The sequence below is a fragment of the Glandiceps talaboti genome, chromosome 1 (assembly GCF_964340395.1).
Source record: "Glandiceps talaboti chromosome 1, keGlaTala1.1, whole genome shotgun sequence".
Classification (NCBI taxonomy): domain Eukaryota; kingdom Metazoa; phylum Hemichordata; class Enteropneusta; family Spengelidae; genus Glandiceps; species Glandiceps talaboti.
Window position 1 is genome coordinate 5,948,030 of NC_135549.1, and position 24,356 is coordinate 5,972,385.

General features: G+C 37.1%; 1 protein-coding gene across 1 annotated transcript; it reads right to left on the bottom strand.

Annotated features, from left to right (window-relative positions):
- Window positions 1-1,676: 1,676 nt before the first annotated feature.
- Window positions 1,677-20,156, bottom strand: LOC144436139 (calcium-activated chloride channel regulator 1-like). The gene is made up of 11 exons (XM_078124843.1): window positions 19,877-20,156; window positions 14,195-14,489; window positions 12,477-12,775; window positions 11,308-11,559; window positions 10,478-10,702; window positions 9,308-9,616; window positions 8,651-8,881; window positions 6,705-6,984; window positions 5,588-5,749; window positions 4,332-4,550; window positions 1,677-3,772 (listed from the first exon to the last, which is right to left on the bottom strand). The coding sequence occupies exons 1-11, from the start codon at window positions 20,045-20,047 to the stop codon at window positions 3,288-3,290; spliced, it is 2,928 nt and encodes a 975-aa protein (XP_077980969.1). The 5' UTR covers window positions 20,048-20,156; the 3' UTR covers window positions 1,677-3,287.
- Between the last annotated feature and the right edge of the window lie 4,200 nt (window positions 20,157-24,356).

Here is a 24,356-nt window from a genome sequence, read left to right on the forward strand (position 1 = left end):
TCATGGCGGCTTGTCCATAGATAATCTGTTTTCACTGGACAGTAATCAATTCCACTTAATCAAAATCAGAACATTCATCGTGATCATAACATGACATGTAATTCAAACCTCATCGATTAAGTTCAAGTGACAAGTTCTACAAGTAGATTGCTTTTAAATAGATTTGATAGGTAATTTCCTGTGGTAATTTCAAACTCCCGTAAAATGAAGCGCGATTATCTTTGATTATTGCGAAAAACATTTGTGAAAATACTAGTGAATGAAGTACGGTCAAAGTACGTATGGAAAGGTTGATCGTTATATAATAGTTATCAAATATTGAAACAATCGCTAGTACATTGTTACAGTAATGAATTATAATTCAAACAAACACTTTTCGAGTAGTTCGCCAATAACTTGTGATATCTTGAAGGTGAAATAATATTGCTGACCTCAATTTTCTTTGAAGATTTGGGTCGCATAATACTTACCGAGTCTCTGGTGGATTTTGATCACCGCTGAGTGTTTCTTATAAGACTTGCGTAAGGCAACAACATCGTATGGTCGAATATCTCATTTTAATCTGTACACAATCATATTGCCTCGAATCGATTTCCCATTTAATCTACCTATGCAATGGTAACATATGATGTTGCAGGACAGAGTTTATAATCCTTACTGCTAATTGAAGTTCGTTGATGCGTCACTTGAGGAATTCTTCAACAGCTTCACATTTATGCACTGCCACTGTAAGGAGTTTATTTCAGACAGTTATTTGTACATTCATCTTTGTTAGATTCTAGATGCTTCAGTTTAAATAGATTTCGACTATGAATATCTCGCTAATTCATTGCTGCTGTTTTTGAACTTTTACAGCGTGGTATAAGATTAATTGGTTAGTTTGATCCTCGTCAGAGTAATACAGACTAGTTCAATCAAATTGTGTGCTGTCTTTGTATAAATGCTATCACTACTTTATCTTCGAAAAGAATAGCGCAAATGACACCCCATTCTAACATTGAACACGTATTGCCTGGCCTATATTCGGGCTATAGCACCCGTTTATTACACCCGAGGGACTGTGAGTTACCAGAATCACATGCTATTGAAAATAGCATTTGATTCTGGTAACTCACAGTCACCCGAGGGACTGTGAGTTACCAGAATCACATGCTATTGAAAATAGCATTTGATTCTGGTAACTCACAGTCACGAGGGGGTAATGAACGGGTGCTATAGCCCGAATAATAGGCCAGGCAATATGTGTTTTATAATATACCTCATGCTGTGAACTCGCGGTGGCAGACGACATCGTCAAAAGCTGCCATTTTGACCTGCTGTGAACTCGCGGTGGTCACGTGACCATGTAATAGTTGATGGAACTATTCCCCTACGGAAATAGTCATTCTATTTTCCTATCACGTGACTGATTCTAGCGAATCATGGCACAGCATTATCACTAGGTATATTATAAATACATATATCCATATTTATCTACACTGACCATGATACTTGACACGTGTGAACATCTTTAGGAAGGGAGGAAGTAAGAAGGAATCTAGAGGGTGGGAGGGAGAGATAGGAAAGCACTCACACAAACTGAGACGGACATAAACAGACACACAGGCTGACTGACATCGTGAAAACGAATTTTAGAAACAAAAGATTTCTGAAATTTATTATAACAAAATTGTCTTGATGAATAATTTTACAGGTACAAATGGAAAAAAGGCACAATACAATTTATAAAAAATAGTGAATGTCTTGAAACGTTGAAATGTTCCTCGTTCCTTGTACTTGGATGGGGATCTATACAGCTAGAGAAAAAATTTTAAGTTGAAAATACAGGAAAGTAGTAAAACGCAGCTCGTCGATTTTGAAGATAGTCACATGCAGTGTCAGTGACATTTACGTCACATTGTAGACAATGCACCCTAATTGGGCCCAGGTCAGATTAGGATTAAAATCTAGGTGTGAAACACGGTTGTTTAGCATAGCTATAGAAAAAGTTGGCCCAGAACAATAGAATGATCCAATGTACCTTATTAAGGTAAATAAAATGACCCAGGATTGAAACATAGCCCTTTAAACATTGTGGCTAAACTTCAGTGATTTGCATATCCCATCTTTCTGCAGTATAGCAATATCACGACTAGAAAATTTTGCGATTTTACAGTCTTTATGTAGTTCACAAAGATTAATTTTCACTCATAACCATACTGGTACATTGCATTATGCAGAAATATATATTTTCGCTACTACTTATTTTCGCGTTTTTGTTTTGTAGCGAAATTAACGAAAATAAATCTTACGCGAACATTTCCAGGTTTACAGTACTTGTATTATGACAATAACTATTAATAAAGGGAAGATGTACAGTCACAAAGAGGTAATAATACTGCCAATGGCACAGTCAGTATACTTCACGAGATTTCTACTTCCTGTAGAAATCCACATGGTGTTTGACTGGAACGACAAAATGGAATGCTCATTTCCCATACATATATATAATTACATGATGTTTTCCTGGGAATGCCAACTTCCTGTAAAGATTTATTCACTACACAGTAATAACGTCTCATTATTGATTATCTGATTTCTAGGATGTGCAATTCTTCAAACAATGTGATACTTGTACTTCTATTTACAATGTCATCCACTTTATTCTTTAAAAACGTCGACAACAAAATACTTAGCATTATTTAAGTATAATCACTAGTATAAATATATGAATACACATCTATATAATACCACTAAGAAACGGTGTTATGTACTTCCGTTCAATTTTTATTTTTGTACAGTAACTAACCAATACGAAGCAGGGATATTAGCTAGTGGGATAAGAACGCAAAGCACAATAACAATAAATAAGTTAAATCTATGCACATTAAAGATGAATATGTTTTTAACGAAACTTCATCAGTTTTCGCGGCCTACAAATTATCTAAAGCGAACTATGGGATCTCTTCATGATCAGGACAGCAACTAAACTAAGACTTGTTGAATAAAATATCGATCCATGATATTATCACAAACTTATTTACTTTGGTTTTTATCACGGCTAAATATATTTTGACACTCGAATCGGAGTGCTTCTATGGATAACTTACTAGCTGGGTGGGTAAGGAAGTGTCATTCTGCATATTTCTATAAATGCAACGAGTTATCTGATGACTATAACAGCGTTGCTAATGAGCAAAGTGCTGGAGGTTGCTGATTTTATCTTGTTTGTAGTAATTTGGCCTACGCTAGGAGAATTTGACAAGGCCTGTACACGTAAAGTTTAACCAACTCGTGTCGGTATTTTGTTACACCATCACTTTTGTTCCTCGGATCACCTTCTTGCTCGGTTGTTTTTCTTCAGTGTCATTGGGCGCAGTGGGTGCTTTACTGTACGACGCAGATTTGGCAGCTGATTTCGAACCCTTCTCGTTCCTTCTACGCATTATGACAATGATTAAAACAATTACAACAACAAAAATAATAAGCAATACAATTATTACGATCACAGAAATCAAGATAATGTTAACTTCCTCGTTTGGTTCATAAAATGATGTTATGGCGATATTAGATGAGGCGCCTGTATTTCCGGCGCCATCGATAGCCCTGATAGCAAATGCTTGTCGATTGGTGGCGCTGTCTATTTTTATGGTCACTCGCTCCTTGGCTCCTGCTGGCAATGGTGTGAGCAAATCCCCTTCTACCACAGAGGAGTTGTCCAGTCGTGTAGCCGTCTCAAAATCATCGTATAACACATCGATGTCTTCACTCAGGCGCAGGTCATATTCAGCACCTGCAAGTACGAATGTCACAAGATCGTTAAATTTGAGATCATGTCTACGATTGGACTATATTCACTTCAGGTTCATGTACACTGTCACAGTGGTAGGGGTTTAATTCCTAATAAAACATTCAAATATCCTTCTTGATTTGAAATCTACCTTCACGTAATGAGATGTGAGTCAAAATCGATATTAATATACAAAGATCACTCAGAATACATTTATCATGTGAAATTTTGAATTCTGCACAACTGATACTGAGCGAGTTATAAAATGCGAATTTAAACGAATAATAGTAACACAACTAATATGGGGCATTAACAAGTCTTGCGTCATCACTGGGCACTGTTTCAAATTCAACGGGTGTACATTTGTCTATGAGAACGCAATAAAACCTGACATGCGCACTTTTGTAGTAGCTCCTTTACAGGTGGTGTCAGTTGGAGGCTATTGAAAAAGATATCGCGAGCGGCTATGACTCACACCACTATAGAGAATAGTGGTCTTAGGCTATGATTAGGAATATGTGGCCAACATTTCTATATTTATTTGGGGTAAAGATCAACATACCTCTTCCTTGGTCGTAATCACCCCCAGGGGCTGTCCACTGCAGTGTTACGGTTTTATCGTTATTGGAAACTGAAACAACTTGCAGGTCGATAACTCTGGAGGGCGGGAACACATCTGACGTCATCATTCTCTCGTCATAGTTGCTAACCTCGAATGTCCCTGCACTAGTAGCACGATTGAAAGAGTCTGTGGTCTCGTAAGTCGGTTCAGATAAGCGCCCTGAAAGGGAAGTGAATGCGAGTTCATGTAAAATCAGATACACTTGCGTACTCGTCAGTATTCAATAAACGCGTACCTCAATGCCGATTACTGTTCAAAAGATCTTTCTCGCGATAACACATACATATACCACAAACACATACGTGGAGATCCTGGCCTACTTTTAAGTTCTTTGTCAAATTTTGCAATCATTGCGATCTTTAAAATTGTAGTATATGATTAAAACGTGATAAAGTGCTGTCGTACACAAGCAAATATTCAATTGTACACGATGTAATTCAACTATATCGCTAGATCTACCTCTTGGCAACACTTCCACATGCATGAATACGTTTAGCAGATTGAAAGAAAAAACGGTTCGATACTCTTGACTATGGCATAGTACCAAGGTACTTTGAAAGTGCCGACACATCATGGACATACAGGAGATGGCACAATGATGTAAGCCAATAAGTCGCCTTCACAATGTGTACTCTTGGTGAATTGCATCCAGTATTGTGTTGTATACTCATCGACAAGTTTAAAACAAATGTCAAACTTCATGAATTTGATCGTAAACAATAATAAATTATACTAAAATACACGAGTATCTGTTCTTGGCTAATGTAAGTACATTTTGGAAATGTACTGCATTAGGAGAAAGCTTCCGGCATTGTGAAAATTGTTATTTTCAATGTGCCATCCATATCCAATATATTGAACATTAAATTAAACACTCAAGACAAGATGGTGACCAATTGATTGTCCCTACATCCCATGAGACTCGTTTGCTCAGGTTTACCCAATGTTTGACTCCACAAAAAATCTTACTTCCTGTATGTCACTGTGTGACATTGCTACATTTCATAGCCTAGCTCAACATTATAATTTTGCTGTCAACAGGGCTTCTTCAATAATACAGTAAATGATTCACTGATGATCTGCTAAGACAAAGGTAATTCAAGAAAATTTAATTCTTGGTACGTCGATGTTTTGTTTCAGGTTTGCTGGCTTCAATTGTACAATTTCTCGGTTTCATGTTCATAATCATGACTTACCTTTTCTTATATTGAAAGCTGGACTGTCACTTCGCCCCGATGTTCGAAGCTGCGCAGAACCATCTGTGTTTTCAACCCTGATTTGAACACTGTATCGACCATCTCCAGTGAAACCGAAGTAATAGGCCGAGTACAAGCCATCATATTTAGTGATATCAGCACCTGCAGAGCAAACCATGCATTAAATTATGTAATATTGATATAAAACGGGCTGTTGCATCAGATTAAATGAGTTAAGGGCGACCCTATTTTTTTCTGTTTCTCATTGCTTTTTCATAGCAACTATGGGTCGGTCGATTGATATAAAAAAGAGTAAAATATTAATAATCATGTTTTCTCTGCCTCTCCTTTTCCTCCCATCTTCGTTGTATTGGATTCCTGGTACCAAACCCTTTTCCAGTTCGCTACGCAATTGGCATGTTCTTAGGCCCTACTTGAATAACTTCTGCCAAGAAAGAAATGCTCGTGAACAAGTGTCATCGCCGCCGCCATGACTGTTCATGACGTCGCAGTCCAGACACTTGCTTAGTCTTGCCAGAGAGGGCGCTGTTCCGCAATTATTGAGAGTTGGTGAAATATTTTTTTTTAAATATTTCGCTGTCCGCCGAGCTGAAAGTTTTGGTCGGTCGGGTAATGAGAAGCAAAAAAATATAGGGTCACCCTAATATCAGCGTCGTCAATATGATATTGTGAAAATTAATCAATAATTGAGAGTATTTATGTCTACATTGCATTCGTAGCTGAATTATTAACAGAAGAAACTCTGATCTGCTAAATATGTGCATGTAGTTAGTTGCATGCACGACACCCTGTGGACGAAGAGAATTGCAAATTCGCATACAAAATACAGCGGCGGATTATAACGCGAGCCTTTCTACGTTGATTAATTCCAATTTTTAGTATGAGCATGGCCCTTTTGGGATACGTTTTCAACGTAACAAATTGCATTAGCAATTGATTTTGTAAGAAATTGCATTCAAATCTTTTTTAAATGCTTATTGTCGCGACGTTGCATGCCCGGGTAGACCGGGAACTGGTTCTTGAACGACATAAATAATGCCTTGGTACATGGTAACCTAGCTCTTTACATTACCGTTTGAGTAGTTAGACATCTTACCTGCTCCATTATCAAAAAGTTTGACTACATCTTGCTTGTCGCTGCCTTTGTCAACGATAGCAGTCACCGATGCATTGATAACAGGTTGATAGCCTGCCTTGACCTGTGCATAAATTATAAGTGGTGACAAGCCTTCGGTAAAGTTCACGCCTGCGGCGCTCAGTCGTGACGTCACGATTATTGGTTTTACTTGGTCTTGAACCAGTTTCGATTCTGAACCGACGTTGACAACTTGTCTTCGGCTTGACGGGTTCGTTATCACGTACGTCCATCGCCCACTCTAAATCAAAAAAAAAAGTGAAAATTGTAAAAATTCTAACACAGCATGAGACATACTCCTTTTCCCCCGTTGGGTTTAATTTTCATTTATCAAAGCGTGTAAGTTATCGAGGTATGTAACCGGGAGTCTCGAGGCTATTCACTCAAAGCGAAGGAAGTACAATGTACGTACATATACAGCTGTTTTCCGTAGACCTAGTCAAAACTATTAAATAAACAATCAAGATCAGTGAGCCTGACAATAAGGTTTCAGGTTGAGATAGACATCAAAATGATAACACACAAAAATCACTTACACTGTGTGGGCTCTTTATTTAGTTAATGATATAAACAGTATCAGCATGCAAACAACTACACAAGGTATAAACAATTGAAGTTCAAACAAAATCCATGGTCACCAGCCAGTGAAAGTTGGTAGAATCTGTAGCTGACAATATCCCAATCATCACATCGGTATCACCAATGGAAATTACATGTAAACAGTAGCGCTTAAAAAACATCAAATATCAATAAATATTGATAACTCATCTATATAAAATCACAGCAGTGCAAGTTCACCGATCATCCAAAAACTGAAACAAAGATTTGAACTCTGCAACTGCAACGAGTGCGAATATTCATGGCACTTGGTAAATTGGGGTCAAAGGTGAACTATGAATAAGACAAGGCAATGATGCAATGGCGGTCTCTTGTCGGCTCTATGATCACACTAATTACACCTACCCGTCAAACTATTTCACAATTGATATACATTTTGTAATAACATGCGTCAAAAACAACTATTTCAACTTCAAATTTACCAAAGTTGATTCATGTCCAAAAGTTGTAAACTTTAATGAAACACACATGTTGAACTATATAATGATCAATTACCCAAGAGCTGCCAGTAAATTTGTTTAGCAGGCATACCCCAAGAAGAGGTAATTATTTGTTTTATTTGTTATGGATGTTAAGTTTCTTTAGAGTAGTTTTAATTTCATAGTGACGTGTAAGCCCGATGGGATTTGATACATTAATTGTATTTTATTTTTCATTAGTAATTTGAAATTATATATCACAAACTAATAAATAACAGTTTAATAACTACCATCACTACAACAAAGTGCATGACCAGTATCGTTACGGCAGTAAACGTGCATCAAATCATGACCACGATACGACGAATGGTGCCTTTATAACCAGTAAACTAACACAATAATGTTAACGTTGCTGTACAAAGTTGAAAATACCCACTCTTTGTCATATAAATCTTGCTACAGCAGGGTTAGCTACAAAGTATTCGTTTCCATGTGAAATCAAGGTTATCTTCAAAGCTAATAGACTGTAAGTCTAATTTTGAGACTGACAAGGCTACATGTTGTACAAGTCACTGACAAGACTCGTCATACCCTAAGGCAGGGAGAACAGCTTTTTTTGAATTTGAGCTTTTCAGAGAATTAAATCAGAACACTTACTTTTCTGTATTCATGGAACACGTCCTTATTTATGATGAGTTTTCGTCTGTCGCTAACATCAATGTGTTTGGACCTACAGACCTTTAGATCGCTATATACCTTTTCAATTTCAGACAGTCAGATAACCGCGCAATTTGAGGATGATTACAGCATCCTTTCATACTAACAACACGGGGTACGAAGCGTCATCAATGACATAATCTCACAACTCACCTTTGCTGTACCTGGAATCCGTATTGTGATCATTTTAAGTGATTCATCCGCATTGTACTGGTCTTGATTCGAGCTGTCAATAACGGTACCATCAGGTCCTGTCAATTCAACTTCAATTCTCTGATTTTGCCATGTGAATGAAAATATGGTCGAATTACCCAGTGAAGAATCGATGTATACAGATCCAACTTCCGCAGTTGTGGGTGCAATATTCTTTGAGTCACTGCTCAACTGATAAAAGAAACGGAAAGAAAAAGATGAAGTCAAGGAACGAAATAAAAGATGAAGTCAAGGAACGCTCATTTTAACAATCAAGGGGACGTTGTAAATGTCATTTAGTCTACTCTTCAGCTATCAGAACATTTTTTTATGCATCTGCACCTTTCTTTGCAACATTTGATGTTACCAAAGATATTGATATTTTGCGTTCATGGTAGGTGGGAAGCGCCATAGAATATGAATGACTAAGTGTTATTAAACACAAAAGCAACAAAATCGCAATTTAGGATAATAATGAACAGTGTAGATCTCTGTTTTGTTTATTAATGTTATAGACTTCATATGAATCACTTTAATCAAATTAAGTTCAGTTTTCTTCCATAGCCAAGAAGTGCGCCCTCTATAGAAGCAACACAGAAAATTGTTATCTGCGCGTACCTGTATTGGTAGTGCGTTAACGTCGGTCGCTTCTTCTGGTCGCCTCGTGATTGTCGTTGTAAATGCATCATTTAATGAAGTGGTATCGTCTGAACCAGAATAGAAAAATGAAAATCCACCAGTTTTGGCAGCCAACATTTCCAACTGTTTATCAGCCATGTCACTGAAAGCCACAGTATCGATAACAACACCAGCATCTTGAATATCATTCAATATATCCTCTATCAAGGGTTCCTGGTTTTCAGCTCCGTCAGACACCAATAATATGTAACCACCGCCTGGCCCTTTCTCATCAAACCCAGATAAAACCTGAAAGTAACACGAATGAAGTTACTTGGAGAACATATTTATGTGGGTTGGTATTATCGGTTGTGAAATATGTGTTATAATATATATATGATACATATGTATGACCCAAAGCAATGACACTTGACCTTACTTGTGTGCAAACAGTACATGTTTTAGGTGGTCATTTGTGCCATTACTCTAAAGACGTCACAAATACAGACATCTATTCAAATATTGTCAAAATGAACATAGTAAATTTGGTCTTATATTGTCAGTCAGTCTCTTACTCGGTTGACCATATTGCCATTCGGTCAGTTACTCAATTCAACTGTCAATCATGCACAAGGCCACTGAACCGCAGTTCGTCCACTCCGTCATATAATCAACAAAGTCAGACGCCGTCAGACGGTCATTCTGTCAGTTATGAATCAGTCACTGGGCCAATCAGTCTGTTAGTCAGTTAATTAATCAAAGAACTGTTTAATTACATGTAACAAATCAGTCACTCACACCAGTCACTGAGTAAATCAATCAGTCAGTCAATCAATCAATCAATCAAACAATCAATCAATCAATCAACCAGTCAATCCGTCCGCCAGTCTGTCAGACAGTCATTCACTTAGTAAGTAGGTCGGTCGGTCGGTCACTTTATAGCATATATCAACTGATTTCTAACGGGTGTACTTTGGTCTAATTATAAAATTGATTGGCATCTCAGTTATTACTTTAAGTGCAAATTGTGAAATTCATTAGAGCTTATTAGTCTAAGTTGCAAAATTATAACATATACGACAGTTCTAATTGCGTTATTACTAATTATTATTTTCATTCTGAGGGTCTGTATACTAAATTAAATATTAATATGTGTAAATATTCCCATACTTGAATTCCTTTTTGAATACCAGCTCCGATGCTCGTCCGACCCATAGCATTCTTTGGTAAACTGGCGACCAGTGCTTCCCTGGAATTGTGGCCTGAAATCAATCGTAAATTGGACAAAACAGAGGCGTCGTCTCTGAATTCAACAATTCCAACATGACTGCCATCATCGATGGTATCCCTCAGATAGTTACTAGACACCTGAAGGAGCTGTGTAAGAGGGTCGCCCTGAAAATAATCATGATAAGAAGTACAATATTAGTTGGGGGAATAAAAACGAGTGAAAACTTATGTTGAGATGAATTTGATTGAAATACAGGAATGACAATTTACACAGGGAAATGTTCAAGCACAGAGTTCCTTTATCTGTTGACATTAGTCATTCAGAAGTATGCTGGATTTCAATTTTTGCAAGGACAAATCGATATCGGAATTACTCTGTCTCCAGCTCTATCAATACGTATTTACTCAGCCATCGCTGTTACAGTCTACCTTATCTACTTATGCGATGAGAAGAAAATCGCTTCACGATACCAGTTCGATTAAATACGAATTTACAAGTTGATTATTGGTACAAACAAGTTATGTGATCGCTATCATGTCAAATTGAGACGGTTTTAAAAACCTTGCTTTGTGTAAGGGAACAATATTTGGCGTCATCATAACCAGTCACTGTGTCTGTAATTTTACAACTTGCAACGATTTTCGCATGTCAATTTCTTAGACTATAGGAGTTCGAGTCGACGTAAAATAAAAATATGAACGAGCGCCCTCAATGTGATTAAACTATAACACATTACTCTTTTTTTTCTTTTTTTATTTCAACAACTTACATCCATGCTCCCTGATACATCCAAGACAAATGCTACCCTTCGTTCTCTCCGCTGCACAAGTTTGAAATTAGGTATTGTGTTTACAACCACGTTGTCATCAATCGGTAGGTTGGCATCCTTGTTAAAATCTTCCGTTGACAGGATGATATCTAGCGTGCTTTTACCACCACATAAAGTATTCTGTTTGTTAGGAGCTTCTCGGTTATGGAGACCGTTTGGGTCGTCAGTGTTGCTATGACACCATGAATTAACCTGGTGATATATGACGTAAAATACACATACGATACTACGTGAGAGGGTTATTTTGTTAATCAATGTATGCACAGTGCTGTTAATGTGAGGAAATATAAATACATTCAACGCCAGAATCAGTAAAAGATAATTAGTTTGTATAATTAGCCGTCTACAGGATCAGTCATTTCAAATCATTAGTAGTTATAATTAACCAATAAATCGAGGAGACAAAGACAACCATGTCATTGAGTACTATGACATAGTAGGTGGTGTCTGTAATAGGAATAATGGTGATTGATGGCGGTATTGAAAAGATAACTCTTTCTTTCAATTTAAAAGATCGTTAAATATGTTCCATCGCTAAAACAGACTGATAGATTTGTCGTTTTGCGAAGAGCTCCTGTTAATAATCATCCACTAGCAATGAGATTTGACGTAGTCTCACTACTATCTTAGGCTATATCAAGAGTTGGTTCGGATAGCTTGAGATACTTGAGACCGCGACAAGTCCCTGGGCTAATCATAAGCCCAGAAAAACGATGAGACTTTCAAGTCTAGCATTCCAATGAATTGTTTTTTTCTTAGGTGCCTCGTTGCATACTAATTAATTTTCGTGTAACTGCTCTTGTGGCCAATTCAATCGATACCACAGGGGTGATGCTCCTTCTGACTCTAAACATTAAATCATTTCATGATTTCCTTTACAAATTTCACGCAAAGCTTCAAAATCTATCAGATATACATGTAATTTCCTCATTCCTTCTCGAATCGAAGTAAGACTAAACAATATGGCCGTTGGTGGCGATATTCATGTCTCTCGTATGCAGACCGAAGATGACATAAAAACCGTACGAACATGAACAGTACACCTCACACATACAGTCACGGTGTCTTATAATACGTTCAACGATCGGAAAATTATTAGGTCAACTTACAGAATCGAGATACTGTGCATACATGACAGACCCCGTGGCGTGTTGATTCTCGAGGGGAAAGGGAAAGAATAAACACCCCCTTTCAGGCAGTCCTGTTCTCCTATTGATAGTACAACTTGTGAAGGTTTCTGTTTCTGTCATTTGATTAATTCCTTGTATCTCAAGGGAGCACCTGGTACCTTGAAGTCGCTCACGTCTATCGAGATAGAATGGGTGTACCCCCGGGTCTTCATATGACGTAAAATATTCATCGAATAATCCATATCTCAAGTGGCCCCATTCGTGTACAATTAGTTTGCCTGAAATCAAACAGCAACAAGTACAATCAAAATATTATCACGAAACCCTTGGGTCACCAAACTTTGAGTTAGAATTTAACAAACTTTCGGTCAAAAGTCATTAATAATTCATAATGGAATGAAAATGAAACTCAAAGGAGAAAAACCAATGTCAGAAACCGTGTTAATCCTTGAAGCATACGACAGTGTGAATGGAGAAGACATACATATAGCAACTGTTAGTTTAGTTTAATTATGGTCCGTGGAGACTCACGTAAAGACGGGCTTTCTTTGTATAACACCATAGTAATCTCTAAAGGTCGAGAACTTTGGTTTCCGGGCAATACGTACTATTGTGCACTGTCTATAGAATCAGATGTAAAATCTGAACAGCTTCATATTTGAGTGATCACATTTGGGCTTGGAATAATAACTTCCTGTCTGGTTCGTTCACGTTTTCGTGACATATTTGAAAGAACCCATTGTATGCCATCTACCAAAGTATCTGTGCATTACTAGAGCTGTAACTTAACTCCACTTGTAATTTTAATGTGTTATCATTAAATAATATCTAACCAACTCAATCGGAAAACTTGTCCATTAAATTTCATACTCTCTTGACATCAATTTTTTTCCGTATGAATAAATCTGTTTAACTTTCACTTCAATATACCACGTACCGTGACGTGTACCACAACATAGAAGAAATACAAATAATTGGTAGTTCAACGAACTTTAGTACTATACCCGCCATTTGCCAATGATTATAGCTATGGGGTGGAATACAAAAGATACACATTGAAGCTGATTCATTGGACCCAAGTCTACCAACTCACGACAGACAAAGGGTAAACCTATACATCTTTGTCATTGGCAGTGTTGACTTTCTCTGCTGCAGTCTATATATTGGCTGCCTTATCCTTCCCTTATATACCGAGCCATGCATAAAGACCTATGCCATGGGCTCAGGTTCTCGGTGTTATCTCATGATTCGAGGAACCATTATAAAGCAAACGGATAATTATTTTATTCTGTAAAGTGTTTGAAGGCAAATCAGAATTCATTGAAGCCGGTTTTTTAAGACGGAATGAAACTTTGTATCAGAGTTAATTCATTTTTTCTCACACTGAATGTACAATTACTTTTACTTCACTGTAACCTCTCTATATTGTCAATGTATCTTTTTTGTTCAAGGTGACTTATAAGCCTGATGGGCTGGGGGGTATTTCATGTCACTATGATAAAATAATCTACTACTCTACTATTCTGAACCAACCTTTTCTATAGCTTTGTCAGACAACTGTTTTCTAAACATAAATTGTAGATATATGTTATTCATTTTGATGTGAAATAGTGAACTATGTTGCTCAGAATGCAACTGCCTTTCAAAACGCAGTGAATTACACTGTTTAATACATTATGGTTGTTCTTTCATATTACCTGCTGGTCCATATATGAATTCACTATTTTCTTGATCCAGTAGATATCTAGGAGTCAGATGAATGTATTCCCCTTTGATACCACATCCACCCATTTGTTGGGTGTATGGGTTATCATCCCAGTCAGGGTTGGGTTCGTCTATGATGATATGGGCTCTTTCAAATGATTCATCTTTGGCGGGTTCGTACTCGGGTTGTTGTGACCATGTTTTAGGGATGACTATAGTCACCTCTTTCCAGTATGCTCGCCGCTTCGATGCAGTAAATAAGAAATCCGAACCCTCTGTGAGAACGGCCTAAATTGGAAAGACAAATTAAGTATTGGTGGATTAATATGCTTTATACTGTAAATGTGTTTTTCAAAAATCTTCAATTTTTCATCGTTGGACAATAATGTAATTGAAAGCTAATAAAGAAGCAATGATTTGATCGAAATAAAGAGACAATAAATGGGTTGCTCAAAGTAAAAAAATAACTATTCACAGCAGTGCCAATAATGGTTTCATTGTGGTATTGATAGTCATAAACATATAGTCCCAACGGCTGAAAGCTTGCCTGTATTGCATGTGAGTTGTCTGTCAACGCTCAACAAGAAAGAAGTGAACAATGAACAATATTATTATCACTTTCATAACAATTCTGTTTTTTATTTCCGTGCCTTTTAGATCTCCGACATACTATTTATACTGTAGCACTTCACGGAATACGATCGTCCGCGTTAACTCTTTTAGTTTGACTTTTAATACCTAACGAAGAGCCCGGATCTCCCAACTTGTTACAGAAGTTTTACCAGTAATATGATGGTGCCTAGATTTTGTTTCAAGTTTTTACTAGAGTCGTCGAGTGATAAATTATACAGAATTGCTATTATGCAAACAGAGAAGACGATGTGGAACTACATCAACCACACACTGATAGTTGGCCTCGTTGACAGTAGATCACAAATTATGACGTAAGATTAACTGATTAATTACCAGGAGACGAATAGTTGAGACTAAACAGAGTAGATTAAACATCTGAGGAAAATCATTCAAAGTTACTGACATTGATCAATGTATTGTTTGGCTACTGGGGAACAGAGAAGGGACAATTACTGCCCTTGATGGTAGCTAGCGAGTCGACAACTTCATCTAAAAACCGTCATAGCCTGGAATCTCGAGGGGAATCTATGCAGGGTACGTGTATATCATTTCATTTCATTTCAACCGTCTAGTGTACCATGTATATACCCATGCTGCACCTCAGCATGATATTTATAGAGAGCAAATATCACTTTGGAAACCTGTAATGAAACTATTAGCCAACGTTTGAAAGGATAATGAGCAAATTTGAATATATACGAGGCGAGTTTTAACCATAAATAGCATATCATAGACGTCTGATTAAAAATGTCATAAATTGTATTTGATACGAGTTTTACAGAAAATTTACTAATCTAAACCGGTGTTGAGGATTTCGCATCTTGCTACTAGGCCAGAGTTGTCGATCATGATCAGATCATGTTGTCCGACTGCGTGGCAATGAACGCCAAATCTCTGGGCTAGTAGCGTGCCGTACTTATTCACAGGAGATATATTCACATATTACCTAAATTTGGTAACTGTTTGATGACATATATCTCCGGTAGTATTATTAAATCCTAGAAATTCATTCAATCCAAATATTGTACTAGGCCCATGTGTTTATGTGCGTAAAGACAAAGAGGAAAACATGGTAGTGCTTTAAACCAGTAAATTCACAAAAAGACGTTACGTTCATATATTTTCTCCATTTGTGAATTTAGAATTATTATCCTCACTATGAAGTGTGTCTGAAAGGTGCAACAATACAATATAGTTCTGGAAATATGTGAGGATCGCCTTGGCAAAATGAAGAATTACCCTCGACTGATCTTTTCTCAAGACATGTAGAACGACGGTCTCTTTAAAGTTTTATCAGGCTGTTATATGAGCAGGAAGTGATCGCTTTCGATGTTATAGATGAAAGGAAATCGTTGAGTCGAAAAACTCTTCAAAGAACGAAGAAAAGTGTCATCAATCTCTCGAACCATGAATTCCTGTATTGATGTACTATAGACGACGAATATAGGTCTCCTGGTCGGGGTTCATATATTTTTATAGTTTTAGTTTTCATTACAAACAAACCCATGGTATCCGTATATGGGCGTGGAGAGCTTATTTATCGTCCGAAAGTAATTATAAGATGCAAAATATGGAATAACACAAAACCGTTGACGTTGATTTGGCACGATATACGAATGGCGATACACTGATACCAATCAAGAAGATAAATAAAGTTAAACCGAAAAGATAGTTTTTGGTGAAAGTACGATATTGGACGTCAATGTTTTATGGCTTAATTTATTATCGTGATTTAACCGTAGAAGCCATCTGTTTGTAAAGTCATGTACATGTACTTGAATTTGGAAAAATCGATAGGGGAAGATGCCAAGGTCAGGGTGATGTTGACATACGTCAACACACTAAAACGAATCTTGAAGCATGTGTTAACCATAAATCTATTCCTGTCGTCCTGTACATGGTATGCAAAGTCTGTCTAGGGCTAACCGACATGTCTTACTTATTAGGCAAGGCCGGTGTGAAATATTTCGTTAGACCGGGAATGCTCTGTCCATAAAGCTTTATGCATAAAACTTCACTCGGGGTTGGGCTTCCTTGGCTAGCTGGAAAGTTCAAAGTTTCATGACTGACTCAGTAAATTGTAACTTTCCATCTTGAGACTCCAGATACTAGTATTTTATTTCAAGTTAACTAGTATTATGTGTCAAGTATATTATAGTAATATCGTGCCTGTATTAAATACTAGTACTTTCGAATTAATCTTGATCATCTACATGTATTTCGACCAACTGACAATGTCCAAGTCAATCAATGAATTTGATCTTCTTGACTTGACATCTATAATAGATATATAAATTATAATATCATATGCTCTGTCAGAGAGTGCATCAATTGGGAAAAAGATAACCCTGAACGCACTACACTGTACATGTAGCATAATACCTTTTCGGTTTAGCTACATTTATCTACTTGATTGGTGTCAGTTCTCATGTAATATTTGTGCACAATACAGTACAGTAAAGTACAATGCAATATGCCGCAGTGCGATAGGCCGGTGCTTCATAGTGTGGAACTGGGCATTATGGTGCGGTGTGTGCTGTTGTAATCATATTGGATGCATTAATGTGCAATGTGTCATGGTGTGATTCTGAACAGTGTGGTAGTTTCGTGCAGTAGAATGTGATGTGATCTGGTACAGCACAGTACACTGTTATACAGACCAATGTACTGCAATATGCAAAGTGTTCTACGGTGCAGTGCATTACAATATTGCAGTACAATGCCGTTACAGTGATGTAAACTGCTGCAGTGGGATGAGCTACAGCTCATCACCTCTTGCAAAAAAATCCACAATATATTGCCAATAATTTGTAGAAGCATTTCGATATTACGGTGGATGACGTCATAGGGTTATACATCCAAAGTGTAGATTAAAGTTTTGAAATCGTCTGCACACACATGGGGAACGGATCAGGCTTAACCACAGACATATTAAATATTTCATTTAGTTCTTGATTCAAGTCAGCCATCAGATTGTGAAATATGTAACTAGACAACATTTGAAAATGTATTCGTGATTACAATACAAGTCGTATTTAATCAGTGAAGGATATGTAGCCATCTTTAATAGAGTATTACATCATATCACCTGTCTATGAGTCATCCTTGCAGATCGTCATGTTCAGTAGACTACTTGCTAATTTATCCGAATAAATAAATAAGACTTCCTCAGTAAGATGCGAACAGCTAATAATGTAGGATTCTGAGTCATCCGCTGACTTGTACCTTTTTTCAACGGCTGGGAGGTCACGTCCCCAAAGATACAAAACTTTCCAACAATGCACGTCAACGATACTAATACTATAACGTATGACCTATAACCTCGTACTTTCAATTGATGAGTCTGTACTTTCAAGCAGGAAGTATATCGTTGAGTATTATACATTGTACATAGTACGTTTTCATTGAATGAAATCAGTGAGATGTTCGAGTGAAACCTGATCACAGTGATTCATCGTGTATAATACACATTGTACTTGTGACGACAATCTATGACAGTACAGCAACCCGCAGTGGCCAGCAATCTGCACAATAGTTACACTCGATCTATGACCATGATGACATCTTGTAATAAGGCCTATGCTGGGTGTTAAGTTACGTTCAATCACAGCGTTTAACATTCATCCATATGCCCTTTACACTCGTGTTCCGAGCTAACATGTGTACCCATTTTTGGAGAAGACCCTGTCAATCACTACACAACTTGCATGAAATGTGATGACTATTCTTCCAAAAATTTGGATATTACATATTATTTCAAAGGTTCAACGTCGCCTAACAGAAAATCGGGAAATGTTCAGTAAAAAAATGACCCAAATCACTTATTCGGTGAAATAGCCTTGGTAATGAAGGAGTTCATGAAAGGAGTAAACATTCATTATTATTTTCGTGCTCTGTAATGTTATGTTACTGAATCGCATGCTGCCGTAACTGTCGTGGTCAGGCATGAATTCTGCCGTGTAGGGTCCGATTCTACACATGGAAACAACTCACAAAGGATCGGGGATCCAATTAATTGTCTCTCTCGGACAAAAATAAACAGGCCTATTGTGGAATGGATATGTAAACAGAGAATGTCATTATACATCTGTTTTCGTACATAACACTCACAAAGACAAACAAACCATGCAGAGTGTTGAGAGATGCTTTTATACCAACTACAGTGCATATATTATACAACACGGCAGCATAGATTCCACACTGCAAACAACCATGTGATGGTATACTCAGTGCAATCAGGCTAGTAGTACGACCTGAATCAATGGATACATGACAGCATAGTACTCAGACCACTCACGTTTTACAGGCCAAGGCTTTCCCCATTGTACATAATCAGTTATTCAATAACTGAAGGGTCATCAGATTACATGAATAACACAGGTAGTCGAAAATTCTTATCTAAGTTTGACAGATTGTTATTACAGGAATATGTTGTGTAATGATGCATACCAACATAAAAGTTCAAAGGATGTCGAGTCAGTTCTGAAGACCGTAATATTAGTCATGGAAGTTTGACCATTTCGTGTAGGGTCTGTGGGTGGAGGGCTAGGGTCTATGGTTTGACACACCGTTTAGTCCGTAAAATAAATAACTAACTGCAACTAATCCAAACATCAAATATGTAGGTACATGTATTCATTTGTATTTACACTGACTTGTAAGTTAATGGCAAAGTAAAATTGTACAACCCTAGATACAAAAATCAGTGCATTATGCCTGTTTATGGTATACTTGTCTTCGATTGAGTAGTTTCATGAGAGCTGAGTCAAAAATATCAACCTTGCTTGGCATGACAAGCACAATTTTAAGGACGGAACTGAGTGCTGTTAAAAGGTGATAATACTCGTAAAACAATAGAACAGTACATAGTAAAATGTATACACGGTGACATACTACTAGTACATAATGCATGATGTACTGCGAACAAGTCCGGTCCGTGATATATATGCCTACATTGGCCTTCGATGACCGTGTTGCACATACACATACACATATACACATACACATACATGCATGGGAGCTCGAGGCTACTTAAACCATACCTTAATCCTGTCTATGAGTTGACTGTCTTCCGGTATACTGTTGTGTATTGCCACTAGAAGCCCGTCGTATCCTCCATTCTGTAAAGTAATCGGTGCTCTCGTTCCACCAGATTCGTATCGAAACACGGTCAAGTAAGACACAAAAGCGATGAGAATACAAAGCCTGGACATCTTTACCCTCACTCTAGTACGTCTAGACTGATATGTTAAATATAAGATTGTGGACTTCGAGTTGGTTGTGTCAGCTGGTCCCAAGCGTTAGTAATAAATGATATGCGTTCTTCCGGTCAACGCCCCCACTCTGTAGTCTGCTGCATGCTGTACTCGATCGTCGACGCAGAGTTCATTGTTATGCTAAGATGGTGATGTGTCATTGTTGTTACTTCACTACCTTTTAAGGAAAGTAAATGGTGAACACAAACAGAGCATTGAGTGTGGACATGGGTAAGCAGATTTCAGGTAGACATTCTAGAATTGTAAAATACAAGTTCAAAACCAACGACAACTTTATATATGCGCGTTCATGTAACAACAATGTGGTCTGTAATCATTTCAAGTTGAAGCATACGGTAAAAAGAAAAATAGTTGTAAATGTTCAGGCAATTCAATATGTTTAATTTCATAATTTATGTTTTAAAGTACGTATTGTCACGCGCATACAAATTCCCTGGGTAGTAGAGGTAGTCCATAGATTTATATATATATAGTTTTGGTAGTACTGGAACTCTTTCTTGGTTGTAACAACCAAGAAAGAGTTCCAGTACTACCAAAACTATTACGCTCTGCCACTGCGGTATAGAGCACTGTCTTAGCAGATTGATATTCACCGAGTTATATATATACATACATACATACATACATACATACATACATACATACATACATACATACATACATACATACATACATACATACATACATACATACATACATACATATAAACATATGTTACAATCTGTGAAATTGCCCAATTCATGTAAAGGGGATAGGTAACTTTACCCAGTTCATGAAATACTTAATCATGTTGACCAGGTTATGAAGTGGGTATTGTAAAATTTGCCCAGTACATGAAATGAGCATCCTTTATAGGACGCACACAGAAAATAAAGAATAAGAATCAAACAACTTTATTATCATGTATTTACAAACACATCACTTTACAATTCTTATTTTATTATAATTCAGTGTAGCTTGTGCTTTCAATAAAGTTCGATAATCAACACCCCAGTGAAAAACTCTTGCCCCAAAAATTTAATTTGGCCCCTTTTAGTTCGTAATCTATACTATCATTTGCATAAGGTTGACCGTTTCATGAACTGGGCAAAATTACATGCACATTTCACGGATTGGGTGTAACATATGTTTATATATATATATATATATATATATATATATATATATATATATATATATATATATATATATACTAATGACAACAGTGACTACAGCAATGGATCTATTGTATGAGATATATATAAATCCATGCTGCAACCGTATACACTAAAAGGATACGTGTTAGTTACTGACAGGATATGTTCAAAGTAAACTTGACTTCAGGGTTGAATCCGGTATTCCACATAAAGCTAGAACACCCACAGAAAATTGAAGTAACCCTGAGACATGAATCATGTATATAGATACATGTATAGTGAGCTACTAATAGTACTAACTTAAACTAATGGTAAACCGCAACGTGGGTTTCACTGGTCATCATTCACACATCAAGTTTGTATACGGATCATATTCGTTGATATTACAAGAATGTACAATCATTCATTGATATAGATACCATAGAATTGTCACGACTTACTGGACACAGTACGGGTGTATATGTATACCAGGAGATGAATCGATGTTCCACGAAACAAAATCAAACCCCAAGAGCAGTCGTTTACCTTGTACGTTTGCAAAATTGTTCAGTTTATTTACCTACTATATGTTTAGCTATGATGCAGTCGATAGCCAAGCGAATGTGTACGACTGCCGTAATACGAAAATCTCTTCATAGGTTCAAATGTATTCAATACAGTGGTATAACAATGAATTGACAGTAAAATTGAAGACAATTTTCAAGTACCCTATGGCTTTCAATGATTTGTATGGTTTGAAATTTTATGCCACTATTGGTCCGTATTTTCAAAAAGACATTCCTACCACACCCTCTCCACCATGTACCAGCGATAATGGGGGGAATCCTGTTTCTGACCAAATTTTGCAATTGAAAAGCAAGAGTGAAATGGAAAGTCCTGTTTAAGTAACTCCAATTATAGGTAACAGCCCAATGTGACACCTCTAGCCATGGCCCACCTCTTTGTAAAGAAATCTCTTACATGGTATACGTATTGTGTATGGGTGCTGAAGTCGATTGCCACTGTTATTTATAAAGTAGTGTACCATAGAACAGTGCATCTCTGCAGAATGCGAAATGTGAGAGGGGATTATAACAATCAGTGTAGCCTGGAGGTACGAAAATTCTTGGTTGCATTTCGGTAGGGGGCATGAATTTTTTTTAGAGCGCGAAGGGGGCTGCGATAAATATTTGACCAAAATATTTTCTCCTCAAGCCCCCGTGGTGTAAATTGTGCTCGTTCCCTAAATCCGAAGATCTCTTTCTCCACCAATAAATACAAAGCATAGACCCTACACGACCATTCAGCCATGGTTAAATTATTGTTCGTGAAAATAATTAACGAATTTAACGACGAACGCAATGTTCATGGCTAGTTTAAAACAAATACACATGTATGAACAAATATGTTTGCTATGAGTGTTACATCACAGTTGACCCAAGGGTAAGATTTAACGTTTATGTATCAAGGTACAAGTCTACTAGCACAGTAACATTGCAAGCACATTCTGTCATTTTCCTTTCTATGGCAATATCGAAATATGACGTTAGGGACCTACATGCGATGGTCGATATTCTGGTTTTGAACCCAAACGTTATGACTCATCATACCTTGAATAATTCAATTGCTAGGAAATTGTGACTATATGTCAGTCGTCAATTTGCAACTATGATGTATGATACCTAATATTCACTGTATCTATATATACCACGCATCCATATGAACACAGTGAACCACCCATTCGTATCCGTCGAACACATTTCGTGATACATCAACTGCTGACTTTCTAAGGCTTCTGAGCATAATCATTGCTGCGAGTCAGAAAAATATTTTCCGCGGCGTTGCCGTAGGCCTGGTTGGTGTACGATAATAAATTATGCACATATGCACTAATGCTAAGGTTAACAATAATTTCAATAAAGTAACCATGTATATATACCTCAAAGCACAATTAATGTCTACGCTGTCAAATCTCAATGCAAGTATATAATAAAGGTAATTTTGCACAAATGTACAATCATGATCACATTCAAGCATTCCCAGTATCTTAATTTGTTCCTTTAGTACCAATTGTCACCAACATACTATTCCTATCAACTGTACCCTAGTTAAGTGGTGACATTTTTATAAACAGTGTAGTATTAGCGATTTATTTGGGTTACAACTACGTTTATACATACTAGTATCCCATCGCGAAATCGTGGAACAGAATTATAGGAAGTGATATACTCTGTACAACAAAATTGGCATACAGCAAACATCCAACCCTATTCCCTAACCCTAATTATAGTAAGATTATTAATACAATAAGGTGTTGACCATGTGGAACGGTCTGTGAGACGATCTGTGAAATACTGATCCAAAAGCGTTGTAATAACAGGTTTTTTTTTTCAAATATAGGGGAAACACAACGTAACATCTACCGAAAATTGAATTTCTGATCATGAATGATTTGACTTCTGGATCTGTCAACAAGAGTCAAGGTTAAATACTAGTTTTGTTTTGTCATAACTAGGGTTACGTTGGCAGGGCCTACCTCTGGAATTCAGTATAGAGTTTTCACGTGCAGTTATCCAGTAATTAATGAGAATGAGCTCAAAGATTATCTATGGTTATCTAATATTATCTAACATTATGTATTACTATTGAATCTATGGGTACACTTGCGATGTACATGTGTTGGTACAGAAACGATTTTTTTTTTCGGAGAAAATCATGACATTTTAGTATGGCATGACAAACTATAATCCTGTAAATTCCAAAAATTGAAGTATGGCGTTAAAATTGAGTTTTGTGATAAATTCCATCATGATCATGTCAGAGTATCACATCAACATTACAATTACATGTAAATGGTGAGTTTTGTAGTATACTGTAATAGTTGACAATAGTATTTGCCATATGACCTTTAACCTGTCTGTTTACATGTGTAAAGGTTAAATAACTATCAGTATTTGTTTCTGGTACTGATTATCAGTGATCAGTACTAACCTTAGGGGATTTGTTCCGTTATCTACTACATATCCTACATTGCGTTATCAATAGTGGAGTTGTTGTTGTTGTTGTTGTTGTTGTTGGTGGTGGTGGTGGTGGTGGTGGTGGTGGTGGTGGTGGCGGCGGCGGTGGTGGTG